This window comes from Schistocerca serialis, chromosome 4 (genome assembly GCF_023864345.2).
Source record: "Schistocerca serialis cubense isolate TAMUIC-IGC-003099 chromosome 4, iqSchSeri2.2, whole genome shotgun sequence".
NCBI lineage: Eukaryota > Metazoa > Arthropoda > Insecta > Orthoptera > Acrididae > Schistocerca > Schistocerca serialis.
In genome coordinates, this window is record NC_064641.1 from 19,381,267 (window position 1) to 19,399,754 (window position 18,488).

An 18,488-nucleotide genomic window follows, 5' to 3' on the forward strand; every position below is an offset into this window, starting at 1 on the left:
GATAATTGGCCCCCATTTTATCGATGGTAATCTAAATGGTGCAATGTATGCTGATTTCCTACGTTATGTTCTACCGATGTTACTACAAGATGTTTCACTGCATGACAGAATGGCGATGTACTTTCAGCATGATGGATGTCCGGCACATAGCTCACGTGCGATTGAAGCGGTGTTGAATAGCGTATTTCATGACAGGTGGATTGGTCATCGAAGCGCCATACCGTGGCCCGCACGTTCACAGGATCTGACGTCCCCGGATTTCTTTCTGTGGGGAAAGTTGAAGGATATTTGCTATTGTGATCCACCGACAACGGCGGACAACATGCGTCAGTGCATTGTCAATGGGCGCTACAGTCTGGAACCGAGCGACCGCTACGTTCGCAGGTTCGAATCCTGCCTCGGGCATGGATGTGTGTGATGTCCTTAGGTTAGTTAGTTTAATTAGTTCTAAGTTCTAGGCGGCTGATGACCTGAGAAGTTAAGTCGCATAGTGCTCAGAGCCATTTGAACCATTGTCAATGCATTTGCAAACATTACAGAAGGCGAACTACTCGCTGTTGAAAGGAATGTCGTTAGACGTATTGCCAAATGCATTGAGGTTGGCGGACATCATTTTGAGCATTTATTGCATTAATGTGGTGTTTACAGGTAATCGCACTGTAACAGCATGCGTTCTCAGGAATGATAAGTTCACAAAGGTACATTTATCACATTGGAGAAACGAATTAAATGTTCAAACGTACCTACGTTCTGTATTTTAATTTAAAAAACCTACCTGTTACCAACTGTTTGCCTAAAATTGTGAGCCATGTGTTTGTGACTATTACAGCGCCATCTATCACAAAGCGAAAAAAGTGATCCTACTAAAACATTCATATTTATTTACGTACTACACGAATGAGTAATAAAAATGGGGGTTCCTATTTTTAAAAAAATGCAATTGATATCCGTTTCACCTACGGCAGCGCCATCTAGCGGGCCAACCATAGCGCCGTCTGGTTTCCCCCTTCAAGCTAGTCAAGTTTCGTTCTTTGCAGTTTTTTTCGTTTGACGCTTATTTCGTGAGATATTTGGCCCGGTCACGATCAGTGGAGCACTCTGTATATCGATTGCTTTGTACTGTGAAGTTTACGTACGATTATTTGCACTTAACCATTGAGGGCCATTTTTGTGTTATATTACAAGCAGAGTTGCAGACTTCATTATTCAACTAGTCACGAAGATATGTGACTTTGTTACTAATTTGTTGGAGTGTTGTAGAACCCACGTTCTTCTATACTGTCACCTGACCCTGAGGTGAGCCGTGTAATAGTGGCAGGCAGAAACTGCCTTAGCGGTGTACTGCACCAGGAGCCGTTTCACGGACTCACAGACTCGGCCTACCGCAACAACAGTGGCAACTCGCCTGCACAGCAGTAGCAACGAGGGGTTCACCAAATCTGTGCCTTCATATCGACTCCCATTTCCCCATCGATCTCGTCCTCCCGTCGCAGGGGCCTTGAATGCACACACTTTCTACCCGTAAGCTCTCTCCTCTGCCCTATATGCTCGAATTCCCATCGCACTCTTAGCCGGCCGCTGTGGTCGAGCGGTTTTGACGGTTCAGTCTGGAACTGCGCGACCGCTACGGTCGCAGGTTCGAATCCTGCCTCGGGCTTGGATGACCGACTCGTGGCCATAACATATTAGACCTTCTGGACACAAACAGACCCGAACTGTTTCAAACAGTAAACGCAGAACAGGGAATCAGCGATCATAAAGCGGTTACTGCATCGATGATTTCAGCCGTAAATAGAAATATTAAAAAAAGGTAGGAAGATTTTTCTGTTTAGCAAATGTGACAAAAACCACATTTCAGAGTACCTGACGGCTCAACACAAAAGTTTTGTGTCAGGTACAGATAGTGTTGAGGATCAGTGGACAAAGTTCAAAACCATCGTACAATATGCATTAGATGAGTGTGTGCCAAGCAAGATCGTAAGAGATGGAAAAGAGCCACCGTGGTGCAACAACCGAGTTAGGAAACTGCTGCGGAGGCAAAGGGAACTTCACAGCAAACATAAATATAGCCAAAGCCTTGCAGGCAAACAAAAATTACGCGAAGCGAAATGTAGTGTGAGGAGGGCTATGCGAGAGGCGTTCAGTGAATTCGAAAGTAAAGTTCTATGTACTGACTTGGCAGAAAATCCTAAGAAATTTTGGTCTTATGTCAAAGCGGTAGGTGGATCAAAACAAAATGTCCAGACACTCTGTGACCAAAATGGTAATGGAACAGAGGATGACAGACTAAAGGCCGAAATACTAAATATCTTTTCCCAAAGCTGTTTCACAGAAGAAGACTGCACTGTAGTTCCTTCTTTAGATTGTCGCACAGATGACAAAATGGTAGATATCGAAATAGACGACAGAGGGATAGAGAAACAATTAAAATCGCTCAAAAGAAGAAAGGCCGCTGGACCTGATGGGATACCAGTTCGATTTTACACATAGTACGCGAAGGAACTTGCCCCCCTTCTTGCAGCGGTGTACCGTAGGTCACTACAAGAGCGTAGCGTTCCAAAGGATTGGAAAAGGGCACAGGTCATCCCCGTTTTCAAGAAGGGACGTCGAACAGATGTGCACAACTATAGACCTATATCTCTAACGTCGATATGTTGTAGAATATTGGAACACGTATTATGTTCGAGTATACTGACTTTTCTGGAGACTAGAAATCTACTCTGTCGGAATCAGCATGGGTTTCCAAAAAAGACGATCGTGTGAAACCCAGCTCGCGCTATTCATCCACGAGACTCAGAGGGCCATAGACACGGGTTCACCGGTAGATGCTGTGTTTCTTGACTTCCGCAAGGCGTTCGATACAGTTCCCGACAGTCGTTTAATGAACAAACTAAGAGCATATGGACTATCAGACCAATTGTGTGGTTGGATTGAAGAATTCCTAGATAACAGAACGCAGCATGTCATTCTCAATGGAGAGAAGTCTTCCGAAGTAAGAGTGATTTCAGGTGTGCCACAGGGGAGTGTCTTAGGACCGTTGCTATTCACAATATACATAAATGATCTTATGGATAACATCGGAAGTTCACTGAGGCGTTTTGTGGATGATGCTGTAGTATATCGAGAGGTCGTAACAATGGAAAATTGTACTGAAATGCAGGAGGATCTGCAGCGAATTGACGCATGGTGCAGGGAATGGCAATTGAATCTCAATGTAGACGAGTGTAATGTGCTGCGAATACATTGAAAGATAGTTCCCTCATCATTGAGCTACAAAATAGCAGGTCAGCAACTGGAAGCAGTTAATTCCATAAATTATCTGGGAGTAGGCATTAGGAGTGATTTAAAATGGAATGATCGTATAAAGTTGATCGTCGGTAAAGCAGATCCCAGACTGAGATTCATTGGAAGAATCCTAAGGAAATGCAGTCTGAAAACAAAGGAAGTAGGTTACAGTGCACTTGTTCCCCAACTGCTTGAATACTGCTCAGCGGTGTGGGATCCGTACCAGATAGGGTTGATAGAAGAGATAGAGAAGATACAACGGAGAGCAGCTCGCTTCGTTACAGGATCATTTAGTAATCACGAAAGCATTACGGAGATGATAGATCAACTCCAGTGGAAGACTCTGCAGGAGAGACGCTCAGTAGCTCAGTACGGGCTTTTGTTAAAGTTTCGAGAACATACCTTCACGGAGGAGTCAAGCAGTATATTGCTCCCTCCTACGTATATCTCGCGAAGAGACCATGAGGATAAAATCAAAGAGATTAGAGCCCAGACAGAGGCTGTAACCTCCCCACAAAAATTTTATAAGACAATATTATATAGAAATGGAGCCAAGAAGCAATATCGTCCCCACAGAAATATTTAAATAAAAAATATAATAATAAATGGGAGCCAAGTGTAACCTCCCGCAATGAAATTTACTGACAATGACAATTAAACAAAATTAGCAATCTGACCCAAGTATAAGTTCCTCACAAAAAAATGGTTCAAATGGCTCTGAGCACTATGGGACTCAACATCTGTGGTCATCAGTCCCCTAGAACTTAGAACTACTTAAACCTAACTAACCTAAGGACATCACACACATCCATGCCCGAAGCAGGATTCGAACCTGCGACCGTAGAAGCAGCGCGGCTCCGGACTGGAGCGCCTAGAACCGCACAGCCACCGCGGCCGGCACAAAAAAATGAAAGTCAATTCAGTGATAAGAAAATCTCAGTGATAATGAAAATTCAATTAAACCGAAATATCGGTTTTTCGCCCTGTGCAAAAAAATCGGAATTAATTTCTTACCTCATTGTAACTGCTAGTCAAATTTCTGCTCTTATTGTTGGCCACGGCTTGGAGGAACTGCATTGCAAATAATATTTTTTTTTTTTTTTTAAATTTAAGTGAAACTTTTCTTTAAGGGAAATGGAAGGAAATCGTTGGTTCAATTAAATGATTTTTTTTTGTTAAAAATATTGCTTTGAAATGAAAATTATTATTGGGGCACTTATTGAAAATTAATTACAATAAATAAACTTTACATTATCTGATGATTACCTTAATTAACAATATACCTCATTCAGCATTTTGACCAGAATCCCATGTCGACGCTCGCCGACTCCTCACACACACAACTGCACTCGACTGCTACTACCGACATACTGCACTGCTTACAGACTGCCCACTGACAGACTGCTCGCAACTGTACTGCACGACTACTACTAGCGTACTGCTCGCAACACTCGCGCGGTCAAGCGCAGACTAACCACGATAAAAGGCTCTCTGGTCAAAGATTTTATCATGCTTCACCATCGCTGCTACGTTACATACGTGTTTCATAACCCTCCACTGGGGGGGCAAAAATTTGGCAGCGATGGTGAGTCATTTGGACTTGCCATCGCAAGAAATTTTTACAATTTATAGAATATTCAAATGTAGTACATAAATTAAATGTGGTGCACACGCACCAAGTACAAAATATATCAGACAAAGACAAGATGTGAGTACAAAACATAGTAGCAAATCAGAAAAATGTATATACAAATTATTTGACAGATAATAAAGTGCACACGCATTGAAAAAATTCTTTAGCATTTTCAGAACAAATAAACAGAATGGCAGAAAATCATGTTGATAAGTGACATGAGTGTACTCGCACTGGAGTTGAGAACATATCAGCAAATGACGAAATGTATATACAATGAGTAACAAATGACATAAGTGCATACACACTGAAGTATTGAACATACAGAATGAGTACAAATCATATTGAAAAATGAGAAAAGTGCACAGGCACTGAGCCCGCATCTCGTGGTCGTGCGGTAGCGTTCTCGCTTCCCACGCCCGGGTTCCCGGGTTCGATTCCCGGCGGGGTCGGGGATTTTCTCTGCCTCGTGATGGTTGGGTGTTGTGTGCTGTCCTTAGGTTAGTTCGGTTTAAGTAGTTCTAAGTTCTAGGGGACTGATGACCATAGATGTTAAGTCCCATAGCGCTCAGAGCCATTTGAACCATTTTTGAACCACAGGCACTGAAGTTCAATAGAAAACATATTAACACCTAACATAAGTGCACATGCACTGTAGTTCAGAACATATCATCAAAATAAAAAATGTATATACAATATAAAAGACAAGAGTGCACATATACTGTACTTCAGAGCAAATCGAAAAAATGTCTTTAGCATCCATAATGGCAAAAAAATCATGTCGACAAGTGCCATAAGTGTACTCGCACTGGAGTTCAGTGAATCGAAAAAAAAATGTATAACCCATGAACATAAATGATGTTAGCAAAAAAATGATTTTCACTATGTGACAAGAATTAGGATAGGAAAGGGAAGGATAGCATCATGGTTGTAGCACTTTAGATTGCACGCAGCTGTTCTGAAAGTCCATATCTTTCCACAGAAGTACAACACCAAGTGACACAATTTGAAGTTCTTTTCCCATCAGAATTTATCAGCGTAGCCAAGACACTGAACTGTCGTAGTAATGTTCCATGTTCTCATTTTGGCAGTACACTAGGTACACCAAACAGTGCGACCATAATAACGTCTTCATCGCTCACGGTGGTGGACAGCATGTCGTGTCAACACCACGCTCTTACAAGGCACACCAACGTAGAATTAGTGCAAAAACCAAATACAGTGCTCCATGATCATGAGGATGGACAGGACAAATCGACATTGCAGTAATTCAGGGTAGTTAGCTCATAAGGTGAAGGACATTAAGTCACATAATATTGACAATTACAGTAGTAGTTTGCGGCATTCATAGCCTAGTTATTGAACATTTCTGTACCATGTAGTTAGTATTACAGAATAATGTTCATAAAATTAAATTATTGGCATCATGGGTAATCGTATTACAATAAACAGTGGCAGTCCTTGGCCAGTTACAAAGCATATTTAGTATGACAGAATAATGTTCATCAGACGTCTTAATTGAAAAGGAGAGTCAATTATTGGCCTAGCATTAACATAATACATTGAGTGATACAAATTATTGGCACTCATTGGCCATTTACCAAAACATGAAAACTCAACATTGAAAACAAGAGCTAATTAATGGCATAATTAATAACATAATTCATCGAGTGACATTAATTATTGGCACTCAGTGGCCAGCAAGTATTGAATAGAATAAAACATTGTTCATCATTCAGTATTATTCAGATCATTAAGAAGTCATTATTAAAAATCAGTTAATTACAGTCATAGCATTAATAATCATGGGCATTATAAGTAGTCTCATTACAATAAAACATTGTTCCTGATTCAGTATTATTCAGATCATTACGAAGTCATTATTAAAAATCAATTAATTATAGTCATAGCATTAATAATCATGGCCATTATAAGTAGTCTCATTACAATAAACAGTGGCAGTCCTTGGCCAGTTACAAAGCATTATTTTATATATATATATATTTTTGTATCATTAAGAAGTCATTACTGAAGTGACATACTATTCAGGGCTAATCAGTATTATTCAGAATTATCATAAACTAGTGACATTATGTGGGACTGGTAATACATTTTTTTGTTAGCAATGCATTGCGTTGGGATCGATAATTAATTGCTGAGGCATAACACTATTTGCTTTTGACCTATTGCTGTAAATGAGGATAGGTAACGTCATTCGTCATGAGTCAGCTGTAGCAAGGTTATGTAACAAGGCAGTATATGTGATCACATTTATAAATGATAGACACAAATGGGTAAAAAATAAAAATGCAAGTACTAGAACAGGTATAATAAGTAACAGGTTTAGTAAGTCTCATGAAAAGCTTCTCCTGGAAAAAATAAAAAATGGATTATTGACCTGAAAGAAGAAACGCACACTATGCTGAAAAGTAGTGAACTTCGAATTAACAGGTAGTGAAATGTGTATAAAAATGTGTTCCATAGCTGTCCTTTCCAAAAGCTTCAGTCATCATACCATGCAATATAACACCTGCTGTCAAAGCAAACTGCAACACATACTTAAATAACTACATAGCATAAATACATAACTTCAACATTATCCTCATCTGTAAAGAAAAAAACTTCATTATCAATCACTTCATTATCCATATTATCATAACTTCATTATTATCATCACCTGTAAAGAAAAACTTCATTATTCATAACAGCAAATTCTTCATCATTATTCATCAGCATTCATTATCATCTGCAAAAAAAAAAATCACTTCGTTACTCGTTACACAACTATTACTTATCTCTAACATATTTCATCACTAAAACTAAGATGTGTAGTTCTGTCTGACAGCCTGCATCAATCACCTTGTATTCTGAAAGAAAAAATTAGTTAAGACTGCTATTCTACGATGAGTATAGTAAATTCTTGTTAATGTTTGTTAATCCTGATCCATTTACTCTTCCTCATAAAGTTATTGCACCTTCTTTCGTTTATTCCGTAGGTGAAATTCCCATTTCTGTTGAATTTATTTCTTACGCGCATCATTTCTTTCTGAAATTGATGAACAAAGATTAATGTCTTGCTTTTAAATCATATACCCACTAAATAATGACTGGTTTATGGTAACATAATTAACCATACAGCATAACATGACAGAAAACGTAATATGTCAAAGACATTGACAGTGTTCAGATGCAAAATGTACAGAGAATATCACAATGCAGCGCCAAAAAATGTAAAACAGTCACGATCTTGAGGTGTCATAGGGCAACAAATGTCAAAGTCAACTGGTGTGTGTTATATCTTAACTATTTCACAGTGCATAGAAACAAAACTGGAATACAATCATACACACAAAAAAAATGGAAAATGTGCTCGGTCTGATGTGTAACGACAAGAAAAACGACCTGCTAACCTTACCTTGCCGGGCACTTGCCAAGAAAAAATACGATAATCATCAGTAATTAGTCAGGTGAATATAATTGCATTAGTAAATGGCATCATAGTGTGTCGAATTATACAGTGTCTTCATTCAATAAAGGGTTTAATATTTGACCAATGGTGGTTGCCTTTCGATTTTCTGGTTCTCAAAGTTTCGACGTGTACAACATTGGGGTGAGGGATGCTGCGAATCCGATATGGACCTGCGTATAGAAGTTCAAATTTACTGCACTTACCTTTTAATTTATTGGATAAATAGTGTGTACGTACTAATATTTTCTGTCCAACGTGAAAGTCGCGGCGTGTACAAACCTGTTTTTGCTGTCTTCTCCGGCGCTCTGCGGCACGTTTGATGTTGTTCAGCGCAATGTCAATTATTTCGTGGTGTCTTAGTCGACGACATTTAGGGAAGTTTACTAATTCTTTAATTTTGTTTGGTGGTTCAACGTTTTTCAGTATAACAGACGGAGATGGCATAGTGGATTCATTTGGAATGGAATTAATTACATCTTGGAATGAGAGTATGTGTGTATTCCAATCAATATGTCTTTTGTGGCAGTATATTCGGCACAGCTTACCAATATCTTTCATTAGCCGTTCACAAGGGTTCGAAGAAGCATGGTACTTGGATATATAAATCGGAGAAATGTTTCTAGCTCGTAACATACCTGTCCACGTAGCAGAACGAAATTGTGATCCATTGTCAGATATTACTTTCAACACATGCCCTACATGAAATAGAAAATGTTTTACAAATGCTTTCGAAACAGTTTTAGCAGTAGCTTTGCGTAACGGAGTGAAAGTAACAAATTTTGAAGTGAGCTCAACAGCGACAAAGATGTAGCAAAAACCTCTGTTAGTTCTCGGAATCGGACCAAAAATGTCTACAGCGGCCATGTGTCTTAATTTAACAGGTACAATGGGATATAAAGGAGGAATATGTGAAGTGGTGTCTGATTTAGCTTTCTGGCAAATTTTACATGACGCTAAAACTCGTCGTATACGTTTCTCCATGTTGGTAAAATAACAGTTCTGTCTCAGTATAAGAAAACATTTTCTTGCTCCGTAATGTGCGTAACTTAAATGAGTGTACCAGATTAATTTGTTAACCAGTTCGTCAGGAATTCATAATAACCAATTGTTGCTGTCAGGATGAGAGCGGCGAAACAGAATGTCATTGCGTACAGTGTAATGGTTTCTAATCGTAACATTATTCCTATCTTGCCAAAGGTGTTTAATTTCTTTCCACACGTTGTCTTTATTTTGTTCTTGTGCTATGTCCTGTAATGACGATGAAATAAAATTTTCAAATGCAACTTGCTGAATGTACATGACACTGAAATTTGTTTTGCAGAAGTTGGTTGCTACGTCTTGCTGATTGTTGCCGAGAGAACGCGATAGTGCGTCTGCTATAACATTTTGTGTGCCGGGAATGTGAACTATTGTAAAATTAAATTCCTGTAAATAAAGTTTCCATCTGCTTAATCTGTCGTGAGTAAATTTAGCCGAAAGTAAAAATTGTATCGCTCTGTGGTCTGTGTAAACGGTTGTATGTCTGCCATAAAGAAAGTGCCGAAATCTCGTAAAAGCCCATACTACACATAATGTTTCCAATTCTGTAACGGAATAATTTCGTTCAGCAGGTGACAGAATGCGACTTGCAAATGCGATGTTTTTAATTACTATTGAACCATCTTCTTCAATTTCCTGGAAAATATGTACGCCTAAAGCGGTGTTAGAACTGTCGGTGGCAATGGAGAAATTTCTGGTAAGATCTGGGTGCGATAAAAGTGGTGCATTCAACAGAGCATGTTTCAGGTTCATGAATTCAGAGTGTGCTTGCTTATCCCAAGACCAAATACTGTTTTTACCTGTTAATTGGCATAATCTAGGTGTGTCTAAAGCAGAATGATGAATAAATTTACGAAAAAAGTTAATTAAGCCCAAAAAACTGCGTAGTTGCTTCTTCGTCGTAGGAACAGTAATGTCACGTAGAGCTTGAAGTTTTTCCGGATCAGGTGCAATCCCTTCTGCTGAAATTACGTGTCCAAGAAATTTTATAGAAGTTTTGCCAAAGTGCGATTTACTAAGATTAACTGTAAGTCCTTGTGCACGAAAAGTTTGTAACAGTTGTTCAAGAATCAGATTGTGTTCAGACCAGTTAGCTTCTGCGATAAGAATGTCGTCTACATACGTCGTAATTCTGTCTCTAAGTTCTGTCGGAAGTATTGTGTTCAAACCGCGAATAAAAGCTGCAGAAGAAATAGTTAAGCCGAACGGTAATTTGCAAAATTGATAACAGTCGCCAAAACAGAGAAAAGCTGTGTATTTTCTGCAGTTCGGATGAAGTTGAATTTGCCAAAATCCCGATTTCAAATGTAATGTGGAATAAATAGCTGTACCGTGAAATTTCTGTAAAAGTTCCTCTAGTGTCTGTGGTCGATCTGTTTCATTAATAATAATGTCATTAATGTGACGTGAATCAAGGACGAGGCGAAGTGAGCCATCTTTTTTCTTAACAATATGTAGCGGGTTTATGTATGGACTAACTGCCGGTTCTATAATTCCTTGGTCAAGCATATCCTGCAATTCCTTTTCAACCTGTTCTCTATGAATATGCGGAATGGGATAATGCTTTGCTTTAAATGTGTCGTGCTGTTTGACTTGAAATTCATACATAAATCCGGACATAGTACCAGGAATGTTGTCGAAAACTGGATCTAGCTGTAAAAGAATTTCGTGTAATTGCGTTCGTTCGTTGTGTGTAGTTGCACTGCTCTCTTTAACCTTATCAGAAATCATCTGTATTACGTCGTAGTCAGCTTCGTCTGGAGTATTATAGTTGTGTACGTACGTATCCGTGAACAATGTGGGATTACAGTCTATGTTATGTGACACGGAAATGACCTCTGTGCGATTAATTGTTTGCTCTTCCGCAGATAGTGAGTGCTGAAATTCTATAGCAAATTGTATATTTTCATCCTTCACCATTAAATAAGAATTCTGAAAATCAATAACTGCGTCGTGTTGTACCAGAAAATTCGTACCTAAAATTACGTCTGTTGTCAATAAAGGAACAATCCAAAAATTTGAGTGGAAGGTATGACCTGCAATACAAAATGATAAATGCGTCTGTAATTTAACGTCTACTCCTTTACTCGGTACTGCTCCTTTCACTTTTGTTTTGCCTAATGGTAATGTCGGATACGTATTCTCTTTGTTGCACTCGCTGAAAGTCTCCTCATTTATTACTGATATAGGTGATCCGGAATCGATTACTGCTGAGAATTTCGATGAACCAATTTTAATTTCGATAACAGGATGTGAAATAGTTTTCTGAACAAATGGTATTTCCTGCAAGAGAGTGTCTCTGATATCGTCAAAAGTAATTACATTTTCGTGAATAACATTCTGTGTGTCTAAAGTAGTACTTGTATTATTGGAAGATGCGACCTGTACAGTATCTAGTCAGATTCTATCTGATGTGTTACTATTTTCAGCTGGATGTTGTGGCATTTCTACTATTTGAACTGTTCTATTACTTCTTCCACACGTATTACGTTCTGGATGGTACCTACTGTCGGGTTCATTCATGAGAATATGTTCTTGCGTATGATTTTGCTGTTGGTGAGACCGACTGTTATTATATGTACGCTGATAATTGTGCTAATGGTTTTTACGTCTGTCGTGAAAGTCATTCCTATACGGTGCATTGCGATAGGAATTGAAATACTGTCTTCTTTGTACGTAGTTGTTTCCTTGCTGCCGTGCGTTACTATTTGTTGGACCAGGGACTATACGTCCACGCGGCGAAACATTAAAGTTAGGTTGACCTTGTGCACTACATTGTTGGTTAGGTATGCTAACCGGCTGACTTTCATGCTGTTGCGGTGGAAAACGTCTATTGTTACCAAAATGTGCTTCCTGTTGCTGAAAATTTTGACGATATTGATAATCTGAATTTTGTCTGTGATTTAAGTTCTGGTAGTTGTCGTTCCTAAAGCGTCTGTTACTTTTCCTATTGAAATTACGTCCCTGATCATAATTACTGTAAGTTTGTTGACGTTGGTTATTATACGAAAAGTTTTTGTTTACAAAAGAATAATCAGATTGCTGCACTTCTAAAAGTTGCAACAGATCCCTGAACGCCGAAATGTTTTCTTTTTGCTGGTCCGTTAGAAGTGACACCCTTAATGACCGTGGTAATTTAGAGATGCATAATTGTATAAGTGCGGATTCACTGTACGGTTCACTCAGGTATTGGTTTTGTTGCACCATGTGCTCAAAAAATTGCGCCACACTGGGGAAATTGGAGTTCTCATAATTCGGTAAGCTAATTAGTTGATCTTTAATTCCGCGCTGTGTCGTCTTCGACCAGTACGCTGATAGAAAAGCATTCTGAAATTCCTCTACTGCGTAGCATTGCCTCGCGATCGGTCTCATACGAGTTGGCGGTTCGCCTTCCAAAAAACTGCAAATAAATTCAAGTTTATGCGTTACAGGCCAAGTCGGTGGAAGAGCAAAGCTAAATTGTTGAATCCAATCCAGTGGGTGAATCTGCGTTCTATCGTTTTTAAATACTTTAAACTTTCTCACTGACAGAAAATGTTTGTAATCGAAATTATCATCTCTGTGTGATGGAACAGGTTCAGGATCGTAAGAGAATCTATTGAATTGTGGTTGTTCGGCATCTAGGTCCCGTACTCTCTGTAGATTACCCAAATTATACGCGTTGCGCGAGTCTGACAAATGTTCGCAAAGTGGCGTCTGCTGTGATGTGTTATTAACTGAAATGCTTTTCATTTCTGTTACTTCTTGTTGTAAATCTGACAAATTTCTCCGCAACGTGTTATTAGACGAATCGATCTCATTAATTGTCTGCTGTAAATTTTGAAATTCAGGTGTTTGGTTAAATGAAATCGGTGCAGTATCGTCTGATTTATTATCATTATTACTTTCAATAGCATCAATACGACTGGCTAATTCATCATATTTTTCAGTCAGTATTTTTGCCTGATCATCGGTTTTAGAATCGCACGCATTAATCTGTTTTTGCAACTTACGCGTAGTTTCGCTCAGTTTTTTAACATCAGCTTTGATGACATCGCAATCCTGTGTTAGTTCTAATTGTTCGAATCTGTCTGTCACTGTTTGAATATTTACTGTGTGTGTATCTGTTTTTGATTTAAGATCAGAAATTTCATCACGTAATTCCGCGTTCAACTGTTCTATGGTATTAATTTTGTCGGACACTGTAGTAATATTATTGTCTACATACGTCTTTGCCTTCGCAAACATTTTACGTTTGTCTTCTTGTCTTTGAGCAGTGATTGTTTCCATGACTTGACGTTTGACTTTGTTTTGATCCTGAATAAATTTGCGGAAACGCGTATCACTGTTTTGTATGTGGAGATTAAAGCGTTCGTCAATCTGAGTGTTCTGTTGTTCGAATTTCGCGTCTATCTTTTCATCCATTGTGCGCGAAAGTTCTGCTGTCATTGCTTTAAACTCGTCGCGTAATTGTGTAGCCTTTTCAGAGCATTGTTTAGCGACTCCGCTAATTTCGTCTCTGAGTGTTTCTGTTGCAGCTGTTTGCATTTCCCTTAATTCCTGAGCAACAGACCTAATTTCTTCGCTACTTTTTTTTGAACAAGCCTCAATTTCCACGCGCAACTGTTCCTTAGTGTCATGGCACTGCGCGGCAACGGCTCTAATTTGTTCACTAAGCTGTCTGGAATTGTCGTCTAATTTTTCATTTAACTGTTGTTTGAGTTTTTCGTTATCTTGTTTGACCTGTTCACTAAGTTGTTTGAGATTTTCGTCATTATTGTCAAGTTTTTCATTTAAGTGTTTGTTATCTTCCCTAAGTTGTCTAAAATCTTCACTCTGTTGTCTGAAATTGTTGTCTGCTTTCTCACTCTGTTGTTTGTTTGATTCAAGAATTTGTAGCAGCAATGCCCTAATTGGATCCGACACAAAATTAGCATTTCTATTCTCCGTGCTATTTAATGGTGGATCTGAAATTGTTTTGTTTTGCGTGACCATTTGGTCATTCTGTAATTTACAGAAAGGTTTATCAGTCGGATGTACACTGTCAGACACTATTTCGGAATTAAATAGATCCGTCGTACTTTCAGTACACTGTCCACTTTCATTAGAAATATTTGTCTGAACGTTACTTGAATTTTCCAAACCGGGTGTGTTCCGCTGGGCAGCGCTCATTACTATAGACCGCTCCGCGTCATCAATTGTCGTCAAATTAACAGACGAGACAATTGAGTTCGTTTGTTCATCATTAAGGTAAAAGTCATCACTAGTGGTTGGAACGCATTGATTGTCAGTGAACGCAGGATTGTCATCATTACACTGCGTGTCACAATTACTATCGGTCACGCTGTTTAAGTCGGTAATTTCATTCAAAATACCTCGCGATACACTATTCACAGTCTTTCGCGGCATTTTTACAATAGTCACAAATATTCACAAAACAAATAAGCACAAATGCAAAAAGGCAACAAACAAATACAACAGAGCAACGAATTGCCGTTGACCTGTAGAAAGAAAGTCACAAGATTAGTAAAAGCGTTGCGCCAAATCCTAATTATATCTAAGCAAATAAGAGCAGATATCTGACTGTTTTTCAAAGGATTCTCAACGAAATACGATCCTGGACTGGGTGTCGCCAAGTGTAACCTCCCCACAAAAATTTTATAAGACAATATTATATAGAAATGGAGCCAAGAAGCAATATCGTCCCCACAGAAATATTTAAATAAAAAATATAATAATAAATGGGAGCCAAGTGTAACCTCCCGCAATGAAATTTACTGACAATGACAATTAAACAAAATTAGCAATCTGACCCAAGTATAAGTTCCTCACAAAAAAATGAAAGTCAATTCAGTGATAAGAAAATCTCAGTGATAATGAAAATTCAATTAAACCGAAATATCGGTCTTTCGCCCTGTGCAAAAAAATCGGAATTAATTTCTTACCTCATTGTAACTGCTAGTCAAATTTCTGCTCTTATTGTTGGCCACGGCTTGGAGGAACTGCATTGCAAATAATATATATTTTTTTTTTTAAATTTAACTGAAACTTTTCTTTAAGGGAAATGGAAGGAAATCGTTGGTTCAATTAAATGATTTTTTTTTGTTAAAAATATCGCTTTGAAATGAAAATTATTATTGGGGCACTTATTGAAAATTAATTACAATAAATAAACTTTACATTATCTGATGATTACCTTAATTAACAATATACCTCATTCAGCATTTTGACCAGAATCCCATGTCGACGCTCGCCGACTCCTCACACACACAACTGCACTCGACTGCTACTACCGACATACTGCACTGCTTACAGACTGCCCACTGACAGACTGCTCGCAACTGTACTGCACGACTACTACTAGCGTACTGCTCGCAACACTCGCGCGGTCAAGCGCAGACTAACCACGATAAAAGGCTCTCTGGTCAAAGATTTTATCATGCTTCACCATCGCTGCTACGTTACATACGTTTTTCAAGGCATACCGACAATCTTTCTTTCCACAAACAATACGAGACTGGAATAGAAGGGAGAACCGATAGAGGTAATCAAGGTACCCACCGCCACACACCGTTAGGTGGCTTGCAGGGTATGGATGTAAGTGTAGATGTAGAAGTAGATGTGTGATGTCCTTAGGTTAGTTAGGTTTAAGCAGTTCTAAGTCTATGTGAGTGATGACGTCAGATTGAAGTTCCATAGTGCTCAAAGCCATTTGATTTTTTGCACTCTTAACGCTGACGCCCTTGCTTTTAATTCCACCGACAGTTGTTTTGAATTTTATATTTGCCGAATCAGTCCTTACGACAACCATTTCTTTTTCGATTTCTTCACGTTTTCCTTCAACCATTTCACCTTAGATCCTGTGCACTTGCTATTGATTTCATTTCTCACTGGATTCTGTGTCTTTGTTCTAGAATTTGCCTAATCGTTGTTGTACTTCCTTCTTTCGTCGATCAGCTGAAGTATTTCCTCTGCTACCCAAGGATTTTTCACAGTCAAGTTCCTTGTGTCGATGTTGGTCAATCCAACTTCTGATGACCGCACTTTTTAGAGGTGTCTATTTTTCTTCATCTCAACTACCTCCTGTGGTATTCATTATCACAGCTTTAGAGAATTTCAAACACATCTCATAAATCCTCAGCACTTCGTACCTCATTTCTTTGCATATCGATTCTCCCGGACGAGTATCTTAAACTTGAGCCCAGTCGTCGTCATATTTCCCAGGACATCTTTACCTAAACAGTAGCCAGCAAATTCGTATCGGGTTTGAAACTTAATGTTATTGACAGGGAGTGCAACTCGTCTCCGGTCACTATTGGTTAGGGCGTTTTTACGACCACTTGTTTTATGCCTTGCCATATGGCTGCGATGATGTACCGTTCCTTGTCGACACGCTGAGTGGTCTGTAAATATCGGGCAGCTTCATTCACTGAGTGGTCATGAATGTCAAACACGACGGCTTCCGTCTTCCATTCTGTTGAGTCTCCTCATGGACCCATCTTACCGCTCTGAATCCACGCAACAGACTGACATAAACACACCACGTCCCTGCCACGACCTATATGTTGTGCAGGGTCACGTGAACTCCTCTCCTGTACCAGCTCTGCACCGTTCACAGCGCTCCAAAGCGACCAATGGGCTCTCTTAACGGTGCGAACATTATTTTGTCCGGTGAACCAATCTCCTATTAAGCTGCTAATGAGTATTGCTGTGCCATTGCGGAACAATGGCGTGTCACTTTGTGTGCAGATACATCGACAACCCGCTGCTGATTGGCGGCAAGAAGTTCGACCTGCGGCTGTACGTGCTGGTCACTTCGTTCCGGCCGCTCAAGGCGTACCTCTTCAGGCTGGGCTTCTGCCGCTTCTGCACCGTCAAGTACGACGCCAGCATACAGGAGCTGGACAACATGTACGTCCACCTCACCAACGTCTCCGTCCAGAAGCACGGAGTGAGTACCCCGCTTCAGCTGGGTTCTGGAAGGGTTGCTCGACTGAGAATGCCTTTTGTATGAATGGCAGTCAAATGAAGACGCATTTATCCTTCTGTGAGACAGGACGGTCAGTGCCTTTTTGGAAAAATGTTTGCGTTGCCTGTGGAACTGTGATTGCAGTCAGGAGTGTACCTCTTCATCCGAAGCAAATCCACGGCCACGAATGATTTTCTTCAGGGCATCAAAAATACGGAAATCGCATGGGGAGAGCTCGGGGCGCTATGGAGGACGTGTAGAGGCTTCTCAGCGGAACGTCTGCAGCTTATTCGAAACAACCTTTGTGGATGGGCCCACATATTGACAAGGTTGTTTCGACTACGCTGCAGAAGTTTCGCTGGGCAGCTGTTACACATCGTCCGTAGAGTTCCGATCTCTCCACATGCGATTTCCGTAGTTCTGGAGCCCTGGAGAACGACGTTCGTGTCCGTCGATTTGCTTCGGACAAAGGGGTGCACACCTGGTGTAACACGCCCGGGAGTACTAATGGGTGGGGTGAGGGATACTTTTAAACTGGTTGTCGCTTCTGCTTTCCTTGACCGTGCGCCTTGTCCACTCCACGTACCTGGTAATCTCGCGGCGGTCGTGCTGTTCTGCTCTACACTGCTGCTGGCTTGCCTGAAATTATCTATCCAAATATGCAAGCGGGTGTAGGGGAGCCACTCAACGTTAAAACACAACACTGTTCGACGTCTGGTATGAACATCTGTGTTCTGAGACTGTATGGAAACCGCAGGTTGTACTGTTTACATTCTGATTCAGAAGTGTTATCCCAATTAATGGATGATTAACAGTCCACAATATTATTCGGAAGAGCGCACGCGTAACCGACACGACGCGGGTGATTGTTGATGATGCGGAAGCCGAATGATCGAAGGCAAATTCTTACGCTCGCCACGCACACACAGATTTCTTTGGTACCAGTCCCCCCTGACACTAGTAATGAATGATATGGCACTGTTCGTAAAGTTATTTTTTTCAGTTCTCAGTTCTCACTTGCACGAGCGTGCGCGTAACCGTCGCGGCGCGCCTGATTGTTGATAAATGCGGCAACGCGAAGATCGAACGCACGTTCTCACGCTCGCTACAAGACA

The 18,488-nt window shown here is 40.0% G+C and overlaps 1 protein-coding gene across 1 annotated transcript in view; it reads left to right on the forward strand.

Moving 5' to 3' along the window:
* LOC126473676 (polyglutamylase complex subunit TTLL1-like) overlaps positions 1–18,488 on the forward strand; it is a 235,701-nt gene that overhangs the window by 145,879 nt on the left and 71,334 nt on the right. The window contains exon 6 of the mRNA XM_050100912.1: positions 17,154–17,355. Within this exon, the coding sequence (XP_049956869.1) occupies positions 17,154–17,355 (202 nt within the window). The remainder of the gene's footprint in view (positions 1–17,153; positions 17,356–18,488) is intronic.